The sequence below is a fragment of the Bombina bombina genome, chromosome 4, assembly GCF_027579735.1.
Source record: "Bombina bombina isolate aBomBom1 chromosome 4, aBomBom1.pri, whole genome shotgun sequence".
NCBI lineage: Eukaryota > Metazoa > Chordata > Amphibia > Anura > Bombinatoridae > Bombina > Bombina bombina.
The window spans coordinates 982,995,088-983,015,510 of NC_069502.1; the positions used below are offsets into that span (position 1 = coordinate 982,995,088).

General features: G+C 40.4%; 1 protein-coding gene across 1 annotated transcript in view; it reads left to right on the plus strand.

The window, feature by feature from the left end:
* Positions 1–20,423, plus strand: part of VRK2 (VRK serine/threonine kinase 2) — a 250,139-nt gene that overhangs the window by 57,266 nt on the left and 172,450 nt on the right. The window contains exon 7 of the mRNA XM_053712032.1: positions 8,648–8,740. Within this exon, the coding sequence (XP_053568007.1) occupies positions 8,648–8,740 (93 nt within the window). The remainder of the gene's footprint in view (positions 1–8,647; positions 8,741–20,423) is intronic.

The window sequence follows — 20,423 nt, forward strand, 5'->3', positions numbered from 1 at the left end:
TTTGCTATTGTGGCGCGCAGAGCGCTTTGGCTAAAATCTTGGTCAGCGGATGCGTCTTCCAAGAACAAATTGCTTAACATTCCTTTCAAGGGGAAAACGCTGTTTGGCCCTGACTTGAAAGAGATTATTTCTGATATCACTGGGGGTAAGGGCCACGCCCTTCCTCAGGATAGGTCTTTCAAGGCCAAAAATAAACCTAATTTTCATCCCTTTCGCAGAAACGGACCAGCCCCAAGTGCTACGTCCTCTAAGCAAGAGGGTAATACTTCTCAAGCCAAGCCAGCCTGGAGGCCAATGCAAGGCTGGAACAAAGGTAAGCAGGCCAAGAAACCTGCCACTGCTACCAAGACAGCATGAGATGTTGGCCCCCGATCCGGGACCGGATCTGGTGGGGGGCAGACTCTCTCTCTTCGCTCAGGCTTGGGCAAGAGATGTTCTGGATCCTTGGGCGCTAGAAATAGTCTCCCAAGGTTATCTTCTGGAATTCAAGGGGCTTCCCCCAAGGGGGAGGTTCCACAGGTCTCAATTGTCTTCAGACCACATAAAAAAAACAGGCATTCTTACATTGTGTAGAAAACCTGTTAAAAATGGGAGTGATTCATCCTGTTCCATTAGGAGAACAAGGGATGGAGTTCTACTCCAATCTGTTTGTAGTTCCCAAAAAAGAGGGAACATTCAGACCAATCTTAGATCTCAAGATCCTAAACAAGTTTCTCAAGGTTCCATCGTTCAAAATGGAAACCATTCGAACAATTCTTCCTTCCATCCAGGAAGGTCAATTCATGACCACGGTGGATTTAAAGGATGCGTATCTACATATTCCTATCCACAAGGAACATCATCGGTTCCTAAGGTTCGCATTTCTGGACAAGCATTACCAGTTTGTGGCACTTCCGTTCGGATTAGCCACTGCTCCAAGAATTTTCACAAAGGTACTAGGGTCCCTTCTAGCGGTGCTAAGACCAAGGGGCATTGCAGTAGTACCTTACTTGGACGACATTCTGATTCAAGCGTCGTCCCTTCCACAAGCAAAGGCTCACACGGACATTGTCCTGGCCTTTCTCAGATCTCACGGGTGGAAAGTGAACGTAGAAAAAAGTTCTCTATCTCCGTCAACAAGGGTTCCCTTCTTGGGAACAATAATAGACTCCTTAGAAATGAGGATTTTTCTGACAGAGGCCAGAAAATCAAAACTTCTAAACTCTTGTCTAATACTTCATTCTGTTCCTCTTCCTTCCATAGCGCAGTGCATGGAAGTAATAGGTTTGATGGTAGCGGCAATGGACATAGTTCCTTTTGCGCGAATTCATCTAAGACCATTACAACTGTGCATGCTCAGTCAGTGGAATGGGGATTATACAGACTTGTCTCCGACGATACAAGTAGATCAGAGGACCAGAGATTCACTCCGTTGGTGGCTGTCCCTGGACAACCTGTCACAGGGGATGAGCTTCCGCAGACCAGAGTGGGTCATTGTCATGACCGACGCCAGTCTGGTGGGCTGGGGCGCGGTCTGGGGACCCCTGAAAGCTCAGGGTCTTTGGTCTCGGGAAGAATCTCTTCTCCCGATAAATATTCTGGAACTTAGAGCGATATTCAATGCTCTCAAGGCTTGGCCTCAACTAGCAAAGGCCAAATTCATACGGTTTCAATCAGACAACATGACGACTGTTGCGTACATCAACCATCAGGGGGGAACAAGGAGTTCCCTGGCGATGGAAGAAGTGACCAAAATCATTCAATGGGCGGAGACTCACTCCTGCCACTTGTCTGCAATCCACATCCCAGGAGTGGAAAATTGGGAAGCGGATTTTCTGAGTCGTCAGACATTTCATCCGGGGGAGTGGGAACTCCATCCGGAAATCTTTGCCCAAATCACTCAGTTGTGGGGCATTCCAGACATGGATCTGATGGCCTCTCGTCAGAACTTCAAGGTTCCTTGCTACGGGTCCAGATCCAGGGATCCCAAGGTGACTCTAGTAGATACACTAGTAGCACCTTGGACCTTCAAACTAGCTTATGTATTCCCGCCGTTTCCTCTCATCCCCAGGCTGGTAGCCAGGATCAATCAGGAGAGGGCATCGGTGATCTTGATAGCTCCTGCGTGGCCACGCAGGACTTGGTATGCAGACCTGGTGAATATGTCATCGGCTCCACCATGGAAGCTACCTTTGAGACGGGACCTTCTTGTTCAAGGTCCGTTCGAACATCCGAATCTGGTCTCACTCCAACTGACTGCTTGGAGATTGAACGCTTGATCTTATCAAAGTGAGGGTTCTCAGATTCTGTCATTGATACTCTTGTTCAGGCCAGAAAGCCTGTGACTAGAAAAATCTACCACAAAATATGGAAAAAATATATCTGTTGGTGTGAATCTAAAGGATTCCCTTGGGACAAGATAAAAATTCCTAAGATTCTATCCTTTCTTCAAGAAGGTTTGGAGAAAGGATTATCTGCAAGTTCTTTGAAGGGACAGATTTCTGCCTTGTCTGTGTTACTTCACAAAAAGCTGGCAGCTGTGCCAGATGTTCAAGCCTTTGTTCAGGCTCTGGTTAGAATCAAGCCTGTTTACAAACCTTTGACTCCTCCTTGGAGTCTCAATTTAGTTCTTTCAGTTCTTCAGGGGGTTCCGTTTGAACCCTTACATTCCGTTGATATTAAGTTATTATCTTGGAAAGTTGTTTCTAACAAAAACATTAACCAGGAGATTGTCGTGCCTTCTTTGTGTCCGAATCCAGTTTCAAAGAAGGAACGTTTGTTGCACAATTTGGACGTAGTTCGTGCTCTAAAATTCTATTTAGATGCTACAAAGGATTTTAGACAAACATCTTCCTTGTTTGTTGTTTATTCTGGTAAAAGGAGAGGTCAAAAAGCAACTTCTACCTCTCTCTCTTTTTGGCTTAAAAGCATCATCAGATTGGCTTACGAGACTGCCGGACGGCAGCCTCCTGAAAGAATCACAGCTCATTCCACTAGGGCTGTGGCTTCCACATGGGCCTTCAAGAACGAGGCTTCTGTGGATCAGATATGTAAGGCAGCGACTTGGTCTTCACTGCACACTTTTACTAAATTTTACAAATTTGATACTTTTGCTTCTTCTGAGGCTATTTTTGGGAGAAAGGTTTTGCAAGCCGTGGTGCCTTCCATCTAGGTGACCTGATTTGCTCCCTCCCTTCATCCGTGTCCTAAAGCTTTGGTATTGGTTCCCACAAGTAAGGATGACGCCGTGGACCGGACACACCTATGTTGGAGAAAACAGAATTTATGTTTACCTGATAAATTACTTTCTCCAACGGTGTGTCCGGTCCACGGCCCGCCCTGGTTTTTTAATCAGGTCTGATAATTTATTTTCTTTAACTACAGTCACCACGGTATCATATGATTTCTCCTATGCAAATATTCCTCCTTTACGTCGGTCGAATGACTGGGGAAGGCGGAGCCTAGGAGGGATCATGTGACCAGCTTTGCTGGGCTCTTTGCCATTTCCTGTTGGGGAGGAGAATATCCCACAAGTAAGGATGACGCCGTGGACCGGACACACCGTTGGAGAAAGTAATTTATCAGGTAAACATAAATTCTGTTTTTTAACAGTGAGTGAGTTGATCTCATTACACACTATTTGGTTAAAGGTTTGTATATTATGGAATTGAGAAATATTTGGTATGTATTGAGATTTATTTTTAATTAGATCACGCCATTTTTTATTAGTTTCCAGGTCATCACTTTCTTTTAAAAGGTCTTCTAAGTCTTGTAAACTTTGTAATTCTTCTCTGGACCATTCTGTGTTGTCAGGATTGTTTTTCATGCTATGAATCTTTTTAAGCATCAATTTTCTGACAAATAAATGGATGTCTTTTGTTAATACAAATTTGTCAAGTTTGTTATTGGGACAGAACGATAATCCCTTAACTAACACAGATAAGTGATGTTCAGATAGAATATGGTCAGAGAGATTAATTATATTTAATTGTTCAGTCTGATATGGGGGAATGGGCTCACTGTTCTTTTCCTCTGTTTGGCACCCCTGGTCTCTCTTCTGTTGTGTTCTTGGGTTTTCCGTTTTGCCCTTGTTTTTGCCTCTCCCTCTCCTGGTGTGTCTGTTTCTGATCCTGAACTGTGACCTAAAAAACTAGAATGAGTACGTGGTGGAATATTTGTACTTGGGGTTGGGGCTGTATTATTGATGTTATCTGAGTTTGTTACATCAGATTCCTCTCCATCCGTATCAGATATATCAGTTTGTATAATGTTACTGGATGTTTTGTTATTCTTGAAAAAACCTTTTTGCCTCCATCTGTATACTTTTTGATTTGCATAATCAGTTTTATCTCTGTATAGTTTTTGACCTTTAGTTTTAGTTATCTCTTCCTCCAATTTGTCAAGTTCTTTTTGATATTGTTGGTATAATTTCTGGAAATCTTCCAGATGTTCGAATTCTGTTAATTTAGATTTATACTCATCAATCTCTGTTTGGAATCTTGTTACCTCAGATTTATCATGTTTAACTAGGATGGACATCCGTTTTTGTGAGCACTCTGTCAGTGCTTCTTCCCATTCAGTAGTTAAATTTTTATCTTTGAATTGGAAAGCAGGAAATAATTGTACACGTAGTCCACGTGGAATCAAATTATTGGCAATATAGCGTTCAAAAAAATGATGATTCCACCATACTTTCGATTGTTTATATAGTGATTTATGTAATTCTCTTAATATACTGTTCATATCTGGTGTATCATTACACATTCCTGTTGGTGTGTTGAATACTGCATTTAGATCTTTCATTCTCATTTGCTGGCTTGCAGCCAAATCCTGATCTAATGTAGTCATAATGAATATTAATTATTGCTTTCTTTGAAAAATCAGAGAAAGAAGAGTGTGCTCTATTGAAGAAATCTAGTGTAAACTAGATATTGGGTAACTATGAGAAGAGAAGAAACAATGGCACTACTCAAATTAGTAATACTTATTGAAAGTTCCCCTAATAGATTATCACAATGATGAGTATATTTAATATTAGTATACTCCAGTGTACAATTTTTAATCAGACAGGGGTTGGTGCTTGTACCTACTAACAAACTTGGCAAGAAATCAGTAGAGAACTGACAAGGGGTACAAATATAGCACTCTTAGAACGTTTCAATATACCATGATAAAGAATGGTGTGTTAAAAAATAACTTTTATTAGATCAAATTAAAACCCGGGGATTAACATACAATTTAAAATCAAAATTTGGGTCCACTACCAAAAGCCAGACACTATAGCTGCTAGCTTATAGAGACTAACACCCTAGTTAGGGTACTAAGAAGTCTCAAAATACAAATTGATAATGACACTATTCTTTTTGAAAGTAGCTCATGTAGTGTTGATAATGGCACTTCCTTTAGGTCTCTGGGTCAGAGATATATGTAGGATTATATGGGTATTGGGTATACAGTGTGTCACTGGCTATTGGTTATATTTAGTTAGGATATAATAGGATCATAGATAGAATGTGTCTTAAGATCAAATATACGTGGCTCTAAGAGTTTATTAATTCTCCTCTGTGGTTAGGTTAACTTATTTACAAAACTCTAGCCTAGTAATCTCAATGTAGACAGGCTATGAGTTATGCTTATTACATTCTTTAGAGTATATTGGGTAACCGTCAACCTGGTAGAAAATGAAGAATAAATTCCTCTATTATATCTTTTAGATTGTAATTTTAATATTATTGAAAAGAACCCATAGCTATGTGCCTATGATAACAAATATGAGAAGCCTGATAAGCTCCTCTTTTTTACCTATTTATACCTTAATTAATAATTCCCCTGGGGTGCTAGGTAGTACTACTACGGGGAGTCAGTTAGTCCTAAGTTTGGGACTTTGGATACTGCTGGTGATACCACTAATGGTTATTTAGGTTGGGATAGGCATAACCTTTATGCTAATATGCTTGAATAAATATCATTAATTGAAATCAACAGTGAGGTAGAGCCTAACCTGATATTGCCTTAAGGTATCACTGACAAATATCACTTCAGAGGATATAGATTAGGATAAGCATAAGCCTAATACCTGTCTTACCCTTTAAAGTACCGCTTGTCTGATTTAACAGAATCGGCGTTGATTAAGAACTATATATATATATATATATATTGCCTTGAATTGAACAATAACCGTTTGTTACCATTGGTGCAGCTAATAAATAACCGTATATTACCACTTATGCCACTAACCAATATCACTATGGTGAGCCAGACCTTAATACCCAAATTACCTTCTAAATACCGTTAGTTTGTATTTCTGATAAGGCCTAACCTTGGTGCCTGTGTTACTATTTTAAGTTGTTAACAAGTATAGTAGTCCAGCTGACTAAACTGGATCGGCGTTAGCTGAAAGCCGCAAAGCGGCAAATATTTTTAAACAAAATAGCGTTTTATCATTTTAAATTAAGGTAGTGGATCAACAAATTATTTTAAAAACAACAGAACAGGGAAGTCCAGTTTAGTCAGCTGGACTACTATACTTGTTAACAACTTAAAATAGTAACACAGGCACCAAGGTTAGGCCTTATCAGAAATACAAACTAACGGTATTTAGAAGGTAATTTGGGTATTAAGGTCTGGCTCACCATAGTGATATTGGTTAGTGGCATAAGTGGTAATATACGGTTATTTATTAGCTGCACCAATGGTAACAAACGGTTATTGTTCAATTCTAACCTTATCCCGACATCCATTTGGGATATTTACAAGGCAATATATATATATAGTTCTTAATCAACGCCGATTCTGTTAAATCAGACAAGTGGTACTTTAAAGGGTAAGACAGGTATTAGGCTTATGCTTATCCTAATCTATATCCTCTGAAGTGATATTTGTCAGTGATACCTTAAAGCAATATCGGGTTAGGCTCTACCTCACTGTTGATTTCAATTAATGATATTTATTCAAGCATATTAGCATAAAGGTTATGCCTATCCCAACCTAAATAACCATTAGTGGTATCACCAGCAGTATCCAAAGTCCCAAACTTAGGACTAACTGACTCCCCGTAGTAGTACTACCTAGCACCCCAGGGGAATTATTAATTAAGATATTAATAGGTAAAAAAGAGGAGCTTATCAGGCTTCTCATATTTGTTATCATAGGCACATAGCTATGGGTTCTTTTCAATAATTTTAAAATTACAATCTAAAAGATATAATTGAGGAATTTATTCTTCATTTTCTACCAGGTTGACGGTTACCCAATATACTCTAAAGAATGTTATAAGCATAACTCATAGCCTGTCTACATTGAGATTACTAGGCTAGAGTTTTGTAAATAAGTTAACCTAACCACAGAGGAGAATTAATAAACTCTTAGAGCCACGTATATTTGATCTTAAGACACATTCTATCTATGATCCTATTATATCCTAACTAAATATAACCAATAGCCAGTGACACACTGTATACCCAATACCCATATAATCCTACATATATCTCTGACCCAGAGACCTAAAGGAAGTGCCATTATCAACACTACATGAGCTACTTTAAAAAAGAATAGTGTCATTATCAATTTGTATTTTGAGACTTCTTAGTACCCTAACTAGGGTGTTAGTCTCTATAAGCTAGCAGCTATAGTGTCTGGCTTTTGGTAGTGGACCCAAATTTTGATTTTAAATTGTATGTTAATCCCCGGTTTTTAATTTGATCTAATAAAAGTTATTTTTTAACACACCATTCTTTATCATGGTATATTGAAACGTTCTAAGAGTGCTATATTTGTACCCCTTGTCAGTTCTCTACTGATTTCTTGCCATGATTCAGAATATGCAATTTAAAAAAAAAAATAAACAAATTTATGTACTTCCTTTATCAAACTGTGCACAAACTTTTTATATGCACATTTTCTGTGGCACCAGCTCCTACTGACCATATGCAAGAGTTTATAGTGTATACATATATAAGCCTTTGATTCGCTGATAGCTGTCACATGATACAGAGGACAGGAAAATGGAAGTCATCATTTTATAGAAAAAAAAAATCTACAGCTCATTGGAAATAGTGTTTTTGTATTATACATTTATTAATTAAGCAATTCTACTATATTTAATGGTTTAATGAAGAATGCAAATTCAAAGAGATAGATGAGATGTATTGTGAATGAGTTAATTTTGTCCTCCCTTCAAAATTTAAAGGGAACACATACTCAAAATGTTCTGTTTTCCATATTAGATAGCAGCATTTAAACATGTTAACTTAATTGCCTAAAAATATGAAGTAAAAGTGGTTTAAATTTACCATTTATCAGTGCACTTCTTACTAATGATTACTGGCTTGTAGGTACTTCCTACTAATGCAACCAGTGAGTATTATCAGGAAGTGCATTTCAGCCAATCACAGTTATTAGGAAATACACCATTGGAGTGACACACACACACACACACACACATATATATATATATATATATATATATATATATATATATATATATATATCCTGTGGATGATAGCATATTTGGAATATGGTGTCTCTTTAATACATCTTGTTGTGAACATGAAACTTAAAATTTAAGATAAACTCAATTATTTAATTTCTTATTTACCCTGCTTATATGTTAAAAAAAAATATAAGATTTTTTTTTGCGTTCACAGTTGTCATTTGGTTTATGTTTCAGATGGATGCATTGGAGTTTATACATGAAAATGAATATGTACATGGTGATATCAAAGCAGCAAATGTTCTTTTTGACTGTGCTAACCCAAATAAGGTAATTTAATACATTTTGTTTCAAATGGAAGTACAAACAATGTGACCAAAAAATGATTTGGAAAATTAGTATAAAATTTGTTTGTTTACAGATAATTCTGAGACTACTTTCCTATTTTCTTATTTGCCAAGAAATATTTGGTTGCTCAGCCCATCTTTTCTCATGTATGAAATGCCCATTTCTCCAACATAGGTGTGTCCGGTCCACGGCGTCATCCTTACTTGTGGGATATTCTCTTCCCCAACAGGAAATGGCAAAGAGCCCAGCAAAGCTGGTCACATGATCCCTCCTAGGCTCCGCCTACCCCAGTCATTCTCTTTGCCGTTGTACAGGCAACATCTCCACGGAGATGGCTTAGAGTTTTTTTAGTGTTTAACCAGTTTCAAAGAAGGAACGTTTGTTGCACAACTTGGATGTAGTTCGTGCTCTCAAATTTTACTTAGCAGCTACTAAGGATTTCAGACAAACTTTGTCTTTGTTGTTTATTCTGGTAAACGGAGAGGTCAAAAAGCAACTTCTACCTCTCTCTCCTTCTGGATTAAAAGCATTATCCGATTGGCTTATGAGACTGCCGGACGGCAGCCTCCTGAAAGAATCACAGCTCACTCCACTAGGGCTGTGGCTTCCACATGGGCCTTCAAGAACGAGGCTTCTGTTGATCAGATATGTAAGGCAGCGACTTGGTCTTCACTGCACACTTTTTCTAAATTTTACAAATTTGATACTTTTGCTTCTTCTGAGGCTATTTTTGGGAGAAAGGTTTTGCAAGCCGTGGTGCCTTCCATTTAGGTGACCTGATTTGCTCCCTCCCTTCATCCGTGTCCTAAAGCTTTGGTATTGGTTCCCACAAGTAAGGATGACGCCGTGGACCGGACACACCTATGTTGGAGAAAACAGAATTTATGTTTACCTGATAAATTACTTTCTCCAACGGTGTGTCCGGTCCACGGCCCGCCCTGGTTTTTTTAATCAGGTCTGATAATTTATTTTCTTTAACTACAGTCACCACGGTAACATATGGTTTCTCCTATGCAAATATTCCTCCTTAACGTCGGTCGAATGACTGGGGTAGGCGGAGCCTAGGAGGGATCATGTGACCAGCTTTGCTGGGCTCTTTGCCATTTCCTGTTGGGGAAGAGAATATCCCACAAGTAAGGATGACGCCGTGGACCGGACACACCGTTGGAGAAAGTAATTTATCAGGTAAACATAAATTCTGTTTTTAATGACATATTAATAAACACATACAAATTCAAGGAAATGCTAAATGCTTATATGGACACTAAGCACTTTGAGATTGTTAAATAATGTATATGTAGTGAAACAACATTGCATTATTTGTTAAATATTTATGTTGTCCCCTTTTCCATGAAACCCCAGACATTTCTTTCATAATTCACACTGAATGTAAAATAAATAAAGAAAAGTTACATTTCTTTCTATTGGCAGTGAGACTCAACAAAATCCATTTTTTATAACCTATAAGAAATGCTTCACCTTGCCACTAGGAGGAGGCAAAGACACTCCAAACAAAGCATTTAATATCTCCCCCGCTTCCCGTACCCTCCCAGCAGTTATTTGCCTCATTTCATGGAGGTAAGTAGTAAGAGATGCTCTGCTGAAAAATATGATTTTATTTTTCTAAATGGATTGTTTCCTGCAAGAGAGGGCAAGGGAGCTGTTTTAAGCCATGTAATCCTCTTTGTAGAGTTTTGGTGTATGTTAGCTATTGGATGTTGCAGGGATGTTCCCATGCCTCCTTCCAGTGCAACTGAGCTATTCTCCCTTTCTAGACAAACAGTGTCAGTTGCACTAATTTCCCTTTATGTTTCAGGACCCAGTCTGGATGGAGAGAACTCTACTATCAGCAGGGTAAGCTCTGGTCACCCTTCCTTCCCCTCTGACTTGTTGTCTCAGTGTCGGGGACAGTAAACATTTATGCAACTGTAAGTGTGATCAAGCTTTCACATCATGGAAGGAGGTACTTATATTTATTCAGATCTTGGATATATGAGGGACAGTGACTCTTAATTTATACATATGATTACTAGGAGACCTTTGGTAGAGGTCGTCACCAACATGGTATATACAGTGTATGGATCACTTAAGAAGCGGCACCAGGTCGTCTGTCTGGACTTGCCATTCGGACCTGGTGCATGCTGCTAGCTGTTGACCATACCCCGGTGTGGTTAATTTCAGCTAGCGGAAGTGTAGTGCTCTCTTAAGAAGGGCATATGTGTTATACAGGTGGGTCAATTCAAATGATCCCTTTTGAATTGACCCTCCTGTATAACACATATGCAGGCATCCCAAACTGCAAAAACTAATTTCAGGGAGATAGCTTCACCGGCTACTCCACGCGCCCTCTCCCCCACCAACTGCTTGAGAGGGGTTTTAAATCTATTATTTATTGAGCTCCCTGCCGATTCTGCAGGGTATAGAATTAGTCTTCTGCTTTAGTTATCAGTAATAATCTATTAACCATTAGTTTTCTTATATAATGAGATCCTGATTGTTGTCTGTATTTATAGCATTATAATAGTCTCTACACAAACACTGTTCTCTACAAAATCTGACAAGAAAGTTTGAGTGTTTTATGGCAGAAAAAGTTAACTGTTCTTTGAGTTTAGGAAAATAAGGGGTTAAATGCAGATCTCTGAATGTGTGAAAAGGTTTAACGACTTGGTATCAAAGGATGGGTTCAATGGCTCTGTGTAATGCACATCTGATATGAAGTGGTTAGCAACTAGACTCAGTATCACACAGACCCTATTACCTTCACATTATCACCTCCTCGCCCTCTCAGCCTCCCTCCCTCACATACAAACCCATGTTCACCCTCTCATGCCTTTTTCTGCCCCTCCCTACTAATCATACAACCCCAATCCTGCTTCACGCAGAAACCATCCTCACCCCCACACACACATATCAGTAATCACACAATAGGCAACTCACAAGTCACATATTATATATATATATATATATATATATATATATAGCTGATAACTTACAGCAAAGATCGCAGATTTGTTACCTCGGTTACTCAACTAAAGTATAGCTGATGTCATGTGACTTTACCGGGCATATCAGGATGGAATCTAATGAGAGCAGATAGTTTTCATCCAGCATAAAGAAGCTGCGATTTCTTTCATGTAATTAGCAAGAGTCCATGAGCTAGTGACGTATGGGATATACATTCCTACCAGGAGGGGCAAAGTTTCCCAAACCTCAAAATGCCTATAAATACACCCCTCACCACACCCACAAATCAGTTTTACAAACTTTGCCTCCCGTGGAGGTGGTGAAGTAAGTTTGTGCTAGATTCTACGTTGATATGCGCTTCGCAGCAGGCTGGAGCCCGGTTTTCCTCTCAGTGTGCAGTGAATGTCAGAGGGATGTGAAGAGAGTATTGCCTATTTGAATTCAATGGTCCCTTCTATGGGATCTATTTCATAGGTTCTCTGTTATCGGTCGTAGAGATTCATCTCTTACCTCCCTTTTCAGATCGACGATATACTCTTATATACCATTACCTCTACTGATTCTCGTTTCAGTACTGGTTTGGCTTTCTACTACATGTAGATGAGTGTCCTGGGGTAAGTAAGCCTTATTTTTTGTGACACTCTAAGCTATTCTTGGGCACTTTTATATAAAGTTCTAAATATATGTGTTTAAACATTTATTTGCCTTGATTCAGGATGATCAATATTCCTTATTTCAGACAGTCAGTTTCATTATTTGGGATAATGCATATGAATTAAAACATTTTTTTCTTACCTTAAAAATTGACTTTTTTCCCTGTGGGCTGTTAGGCTCGCAGGGGCTGAAAATGCTTCATTTTATTGCGTCATTCTTGGCGCAGACTTTTTTGGCGCAAAAAATTTCTTTGTCATTTCCGGCGTCATACTTGTCGCCGGAAGTTGTTCGTGTTTACGTCATTTTTTGACGTTTTGCGCCAAAAATGTCGGCGTCACCGGATGTGGCGTCATTTTTGGCGCCAAAAGCATTGGGCGCCAATAATGTGGGCGGCTTTTTTGGCGCTAAAAAATTTGGGCATCATTATTGTCTCCACCTTTTTTCTCACATTATTTAAGTCTCATTTTTCATTTGCTTCTGGTTGCTAGAAGCTTGTTCATTGGCATTTTTTCCCATTCCTGAAACTGCCTTTTAAGGAATTTGATAGATTTTGCTTTATATGTTGTTTTTTCTCTTACATATTGCAAGATGTCTCAGATTGACCCTGGATCAGAAGCTACTTCTGGAAAAACGCTGCCTGATGCTGGTTCCACCAAAGTTAAGTGTATCTGCTGTAAACTTGTGGTAACTGTCCCTCCGGCTGTAGTTTGTGATGAATGTCATGATAAACTTGCTAATGCAGATAGTATTTCCATTAGTAATATACCATTACCTGTTGCTGTTCCATCAACATCTAATACTCAGGATGTTCCTGTTAATATAATAGATTTTGTTTCTAAATCTATTAGGAAGGCTATGTCTGTTATTCCTCCTTCCAGTAAACGGAAAAGGTCTTTTAAAACTTCACATTTTTCAGATGAATTTTTAAATGAACATCATCATTCTGATTTGTCTGTTTCTGATGATGATTTTTCTGGTTCAGAGGATTCTGTCTCAGATATTGACACTGATAAATCTTCATATTTATTTAAAATGGAATTTATTCGTTCTTTTCTTAATCGCATTAGAGATGGAGGAATCTAGTCCTCTTGTTACTCAATCTACTAAGCGTTTAAATTCGGTTTTTAAACCTCCTACAGTTATTCCGGAAGTTTTTCCTGTCCCTGATGCTATTTCTGAAGTAATTTCTAGGGAATGGAATAATCTGGGTAATTCATTTACTCCTTCTAAGAGATTTAAGAAATTGTATCCTGTGCCATCTGACAGATTAGAGTTTTGGGACAAAATCCCTAAAGTTGATGGGGCTATCTCTACTCTCGCTAAACGTACTACTATTCCTACGGCAGATAGTACTTCTTTTAAGGATCCTTTAGATAGGAAAATTGATTCCTTTCTAAGGAAAGCTTATTTATGTTCAGGTAATCTTCTTAGGCCTGCTATTTCTTTGGCTGATGTTGCGGCAGCTTCCACTTTTTGGTTGGAGGCTTTGGCACAACAAGTGTCAGATCATAATACTCATAGCATTGTTAAACTTCTTCAACATGCTAATAACTTTATTTGTGATACCATCTTTGATATCATTAGAGTTGATGTCAGGTATATGTCTTTAGCTTTTTAGCTAGAAGAGCTTTATGGCTTAAAACTTGGAATGCAGATATGTCTTCTAAGTCAACTTTGCTTTCCCTTTCTTTTCAAGGTAATAAATTGTTTGGTTCCCAGTTGGATTATATTATTTCAACTGTTACTGGGGGGAAAGGAACTTTTTTACCTCAGGATAAAAAGTCTAAAGGTAAATATAGGGCTGCTAATCGTTTTCGTTCCTTTCGTCAGAATAAGGAACAGAAGCCTGATCCTTCCCCTAAAGGAACAGTTTCTGTTTGGAAACCATCTCCAGTCTGGAATAAATCCAAGCCTTTTAGAAAGCAAAAGCCAGCTCCCAAGTCCACATGAAGGTGCGGCCCTCATTCCAGCACAGCTGGTAGGGGGCAGATTACGATTTTTCAAAGAAATTTGGATCAATTCGATTCACAGTCTTTGGATTCAGAACATTGTTTCACAAGGGTACAGAATAGGTTTCAAAGTAAGGCCTCCTGCAAGAAGATTTTTTCTTTCTCGCATTCCAATAAACCCAGTGAAGGCTCAAGCATTTCTGAAATGTGTTTCAGATCTAGAGTTGGCTGGAGTAATTGTGCCAGTTCCAGTTCTGGAGCAGGGTCTGGGGTTTTACTCCAATCTATTCATTGTACCAAAGAAGGAGAATTCCTTCAGACCAGTTCTGGATTTAAAAATATTGAATCGTTATGTAAGGATACCAACATTCAAAATGGTAACTATAAGGACTATTCTGCCTTTTGTTCAGCAAGGGCATTATATGTCCACAATAGATTTACAGGATGCATATCTGCATATTCCGATTCATCCAGATCACAATCAGTTTCTGAGATTCTCTTTTCTAGACAAGCATTACCAGTTTGTGGCTCTGCCGTTCGGCCTAGCAACAGCTCCAAGGATTTTTTCAAAGGTTCTCGGTGCCCTGCTATCTGTAATCAGAGAACAGGGTATTGTGGTATTTCCTTATTTGGACGATATCTTGGTACTTGCTCAGTCTTCACATTTAGCAGAATTTCATACGAATCGACTTGTGTCATTTCTTCAAGAACATGGTTGGAGCATCAATTTACCAAAGAGTTCATTGATTCCTCAGACAAGGGTAACCTTTTTAGGTTTCCAAATAGATTCAGTGTCCATGACTTTGTTTCTGACGGACAAGAGACATCTGAAATCATTCCCTTCGGTAGCCTTATTCATGGAAATTCTAGGTCTTATGACTGCTGCATCGGACGCGATCCCCTTTGCTCGTTTTCACATGCAACCTCTTCAGCTTTGTATGCTGAACCAGTGGTGCAGGGATTATACAAAGATATCACAGTTAATATCTTTAAATCCGATTGTACGACACTCTCTGACGTGGTGGACAGATCACCATCGTTTAGTTCAAGGGGCTTCTTTCTCCAACATAGGTGTGTCCGGTCCACGGCGTCATCCTTACTTGTGGGATATTCTCCTCCCCAACAGGAAATGGCAAAGAGCCCAGCAAAGCTGGTCACATGATCCCTCCTAGGCTCCGCCTACCCCAGTCATTCTCTTTGCCGTTGTACAGGCAACATCTCCACGGAGATGGCTTAGAGTTTTTTAGTGTTTAACTGTAGTTTTTCATTATTCAATCAAGAGTTTGTTATTTTCAAATAGTGCTGGTACGTACTATTTACTCAGAAACAGAAAAGAGATGAAGAATTCTGTTTGTATGAGGAAAATGATTTTAGCAACCGTAACTAAAATCCATGGCTGTTCCACACAGGACTGTTGAGAGCATTAACTTCAGTTGGGGGAACAGTTTGCAGTCCTTTGCTGCTTGAGGTATGACACATTCTAACAAGACGATGTAATGCTGGAAGCTGTCATTTTCCCTATGGGATCCGGTAAGCCATGTTTATTACGATTGTAAATAAGGGCTTCACAAGGGCTTATTTAGACTGTAGACATTTTTTGGGCTAAATCGATTGATATTAACACTTATTTAGCCTTGAGGAATCATTTATTCTGGGTATTTTGATATAATTATATCGGCAGGCACTGTTTTAGACACCTTATTCTTTAGGGGCTTTCCCAAAGCATAGGCAGAGTCTCATTTTCGCGCCGGTGTTGCGCACTTGTTTTTGAGAGGCATGGCATGCAGTCGCATGTGAGAGGAGCTCTGATACTGATAAAAGACTTCTGAAGGCATCATTTGGTATCGTATTCCCCTTGGGTTTGGTTGGGTCTCAGCAAAGCAGATACCAGGGACTGTAAAGGGGTTAAAGCTTAAAACGGCTCCGGTTCCGTTATTTTAAGGGTTAAAGCTTCCAAAATTGGTGTGCAATATTTTCAAGGCTTTAAGACACTGTGGTGAAAGTTTGGTGAATTTTGAACAATTCCTTCATGTTTTTTCGCAATTGCAGTAATAAAGTGTGTTCAGTTTAAAATTTAAAGTGACAGTAACGGTTTTATTTCAAAACGTTTTTTGTACTTTCTTATCAAGTTTATGCCTGTTTAACATGTCTGAACTACCAGATAGACTGTGTTCTGAATGTGGGGAAGCCAGAATTCCTATTCATTTAAATAAATGTGATTTATGTGATAATGACAATGATGCCCAAGATGATTCCTCAAGTGAGGGGAGTAAGCATGGTACTGCATCATTCCCTCCTTCGTCTACACGAGTCTTGCCCACTCAGGAGGCCCCTAGTACATCTAGCGCGCCAATACTCCTTACTATGCAACAATTAACGGCTGTAATGGATAATTCTGTCAAAAACATTTTAGCCAAAATGAACCCTTGTCAGCGTAAGCGTGGATGCTCTGTTTTAGTTACTGAAGAGCATGACGACGCTGATATTAATATCTCTGAAGGGCCCCTAACCCAATCTGAGGGAACCAGGGAGGTTTTGTCTGAGGGAGAAATTACTGATTTAGGTAACATTTCTCAGCAGGCTGAATCTGATGTGATTACTTTTAAATTTAAATTGGAACATCTCCGCATTTTGCTTAAGGAGGTATTATCCACTCTGGATGATTGTGAAAATTTGGTCATCCCAGAGAAACTATGTAAAATGGACAAGTTCCTAGAGGTGCCGGGGCTCCCAGAAGCTTTTCCTATACCCAAGCGGGTGGCGGACATTGTTAATAAAGAATGGGAAAGGCCCGGTATTCCTTTCGTCCCTCCCCCCATATTTAAAAAATTGTTTCCTATGGTCGACCCCAGAAAGGACTTATGGCAGTCAGTCCCCAAGGTCGAGGGAGCGGTTTCTACTTTAAACAAACGCACCACTATTCCCATAGAGGATAGTTGTGCTTTCAAAGATCCTATGGATAAAAAATTAGAAGGTTTGCTTAAAAAGATGTTTGTTCAGCAGGGTTACCTTCTACAACCCATTTCATGCATTGTCCCTGTCACTACAGCCGCATATTTCTGGTTTGATGAACTGATTAAGGTGCTCGATAGTGACTCTCCTCCTTATGAGGAGATTATGGACAGAGTCAATGCTCTCAAATTGGCTAATTCTTTCACTCTAGACGCCTCTTTGCAATTGGCTAAGTTAGCGGCTAAGAATTCTGGGTTTGCTATTGTGGCGCGCAGAGCGCTTTGGTTGAAATCTTGGTCGGCTGATGCGTCTTCCAAGAACAAGCTACTAAACATTCCTTTCAAGGGGAAAACGCTGTTTGGTCCTGACTTGAAAGAGATTATCTCTGATATCACTGGGGGTAAGGGCCATGCCCTTCCTCAGGATCGGCCTTTCAAGGCAAAAAATAGACCTAATTTTCGTCCCTTTCGTAAAAACGGACCAGCCCAAGGTGCTACGTCCTCTAAGCAAGAGGGTAATACTTCTCAGGCCAAGCCAGCTTGGAGACCAATGCAAGGCTGGAACAAGGGAAAGCAGGCAAAGAAACCTGCCACTGCTACCAAGACAGCATGAAATATCGGCCCCCGATCCGGGACCGGATCTGGTGGGGGGCAGACTCTCTCTCTTCGCTCAGGCTTGGGCAAGAGATGTTCTGGATCCTTGGGCGCTAGAAATAGTCTCCCAGGGTTATCTTCTGGAATTCAAGGGACTTCCCCCAAGGGGAAGGTTCCACAGGTCTCAGTTGTCTTCAGACCACATAAAAAGACAGGCGTTCTTACATTGTGTAGAAGACCTGTTAAAAATGGGAGTGATTCATCCTGTTCCATTGAGAGAACAAGGGATGGGGTTCTACTCCAATCTGTTCATAGTTCCCAAAAAAGAGGGAACGTTCAGACCAATCCTAGATCTCAAGATCTTAAACAAATTTCTCAAGGTCCCATCTTTCAAGATGGAAACCATTCGAACTATCCTTCCTTCCATCCAGGAAGGTCAATTCATGACCACGGTGGATTTAAAGGATGCGTATCTACATATTCCTATCCACAAGGAACATCATCGGTTCCTAAGGTTTGCATTCCTGGACAAACATTACCAGTTCGTGGCGCTTCCTTTCGGATTAGCCACTGCTCCAAGGATTTTCACAAAGGTACTAGGGTCCCTTCTAGCTGTGCTAAGACCAAGGGGCATTGCAGTTGTACCTTACCTGGACGACATTCTGATTCAAGCGTCGTCCCTCCCTCGAGCAAAGGCTCACACGGACATCGTCCTGGCCTTTCTCAGATCGCACGGCTGGAAAGTGAACGTGGAAAAGAGTTCTCTATCCCCGTCAACAAGGGTTCCCTTCTTGGGAACAATTATAGACTCCTCAGAAATGAGGATTTTTCTAACAGAGGCCAGAAAGACAAAGCTTCTGGACTCTTGTCGAATACTTCATTCCGTTCCTCTTCCTTCCGTAGCTCAGTGCATGGAAGTGATCGGGTTGATGGTAGCGACAATGGACATAGTTCCTTTTGCGCGCATTCATCTAAGACCATTACAACTGTGCATGCTCAGTCAGTGGAATGGGGACTATACAGACTTGTCTCCAAAGATACAAGTAAATCAGGGGACCAGAGACTCACTCCGTTGGTGGCTGTCCCTGGACAACCTGTCACGAGGGATGACATTCCACAGACCAGAGTGGGTCATTGTCACGACCGACGCCAGTCTGATGGGCTGGGGCGCGGTCTGGGGATCCCTGAAAGCTCAGGGTCTTTGGTCTCGGGAAGAATCTCTTCTACCGATAAATATTCTGGAACTGAGAGCGATATTCAAGGCTCTCAAGGCTTGGCCTCAGCTAGCGGGGACCAAGTTCATACGGTTTCAATCAGACAACATGACGACTGTTGCGTACATCAACCATCAGGGGGGAACAAGGAGTTCCCTAGCGATGGAAGAAGTGACCAAGATTATTCTATGGGCGGAGTCTCACTCCTGCCACCTGTCTGCTATCCACATCCCGGGAGTGGAAAATTGGGAAGCGGATTTTCTGAGTCGTCAGACATTGCATCCGGGGGAGTGGGAACTCCATCCGGAAATCTTTGCCCAAGTCACTCAACTTTGGGGCATTCCAGACATGGATCTGATGGCCTCTCGTCAGAACTTCAAAGTTCCTTGCTACGGGTCCAGATCCAGGGATCCCAAGGCGGCTCTAGTGGATGCACTAGTAGCACCTTGGACCTTCAAACTAGCTTATGTGTTCCCGCCGTTTCCTCTCATCCCCAGGCTGGTAGCCAGGATCAATCAGGAGAGGGCGTCGGTGATCTTGATAGCTCCTGCGTGGCCACGCAGGACTTGGTATGCAGATCTGGTGAATATGTCATCGGCTCCACCTTGGAAGCTACCTTTGAGACGAGACCTTCTTGTTCAGGGTCCGTTCGAACATCCGAATCTGGTTTCACTCCAGCTGACTGCTTGGAGATTGAACGCTTGATTTTATCGAAGCGAGGTTTCTCAGATTCTGTTATCGATACTCTTGTTCAGGCCAGAAAGCCTGTAACTAGAAAGATTTACCACAAAATTTGGAAAAAATATATCTGTTGGTGTGAATCTAAAGGATTCCCTTGGGACAAGGTTAAGATTCCTAGGATTCTATCCTTCCTTCAAGAAGGATTGGAAAAAGGATTATCGGCAAGTTCCCTGAAGGGACAGATTTCTGCCTTGTCGGTGTTACTTCACAAAAAACTGGCAGCTGTGCCAGATGTTCAAGCCTTTGTTCAGGCTCTGGTTAGAATCAAGCCTGTTTACAAACCTTTGACTCCTCCTTGGAGTCTCAATCTAGTTCTTTCAGTTCTTCAGGGGGTTCCGTTTGAACCCTTACATTCCGTTGATATTAAGTTATTATCTTGGAAAGTTTTGTTTTTAGTTGCAATTTCTTCTGCTAGAAGAGTTTCAGAATTATCTGCTCTGCAGTGTTCTCCTCCTTATCTGGTGTTCCATGCAGATAAGGTGGTTTTACGTACTAAACCTGGTTTTCTTCCAAAAGTTGTTTCTAACAAAAACATTAACCAGGAGATTATCGTACCTTCTCTGTGTCCGAAACCAGTTTCAAAGAAGGAACGCTTGTT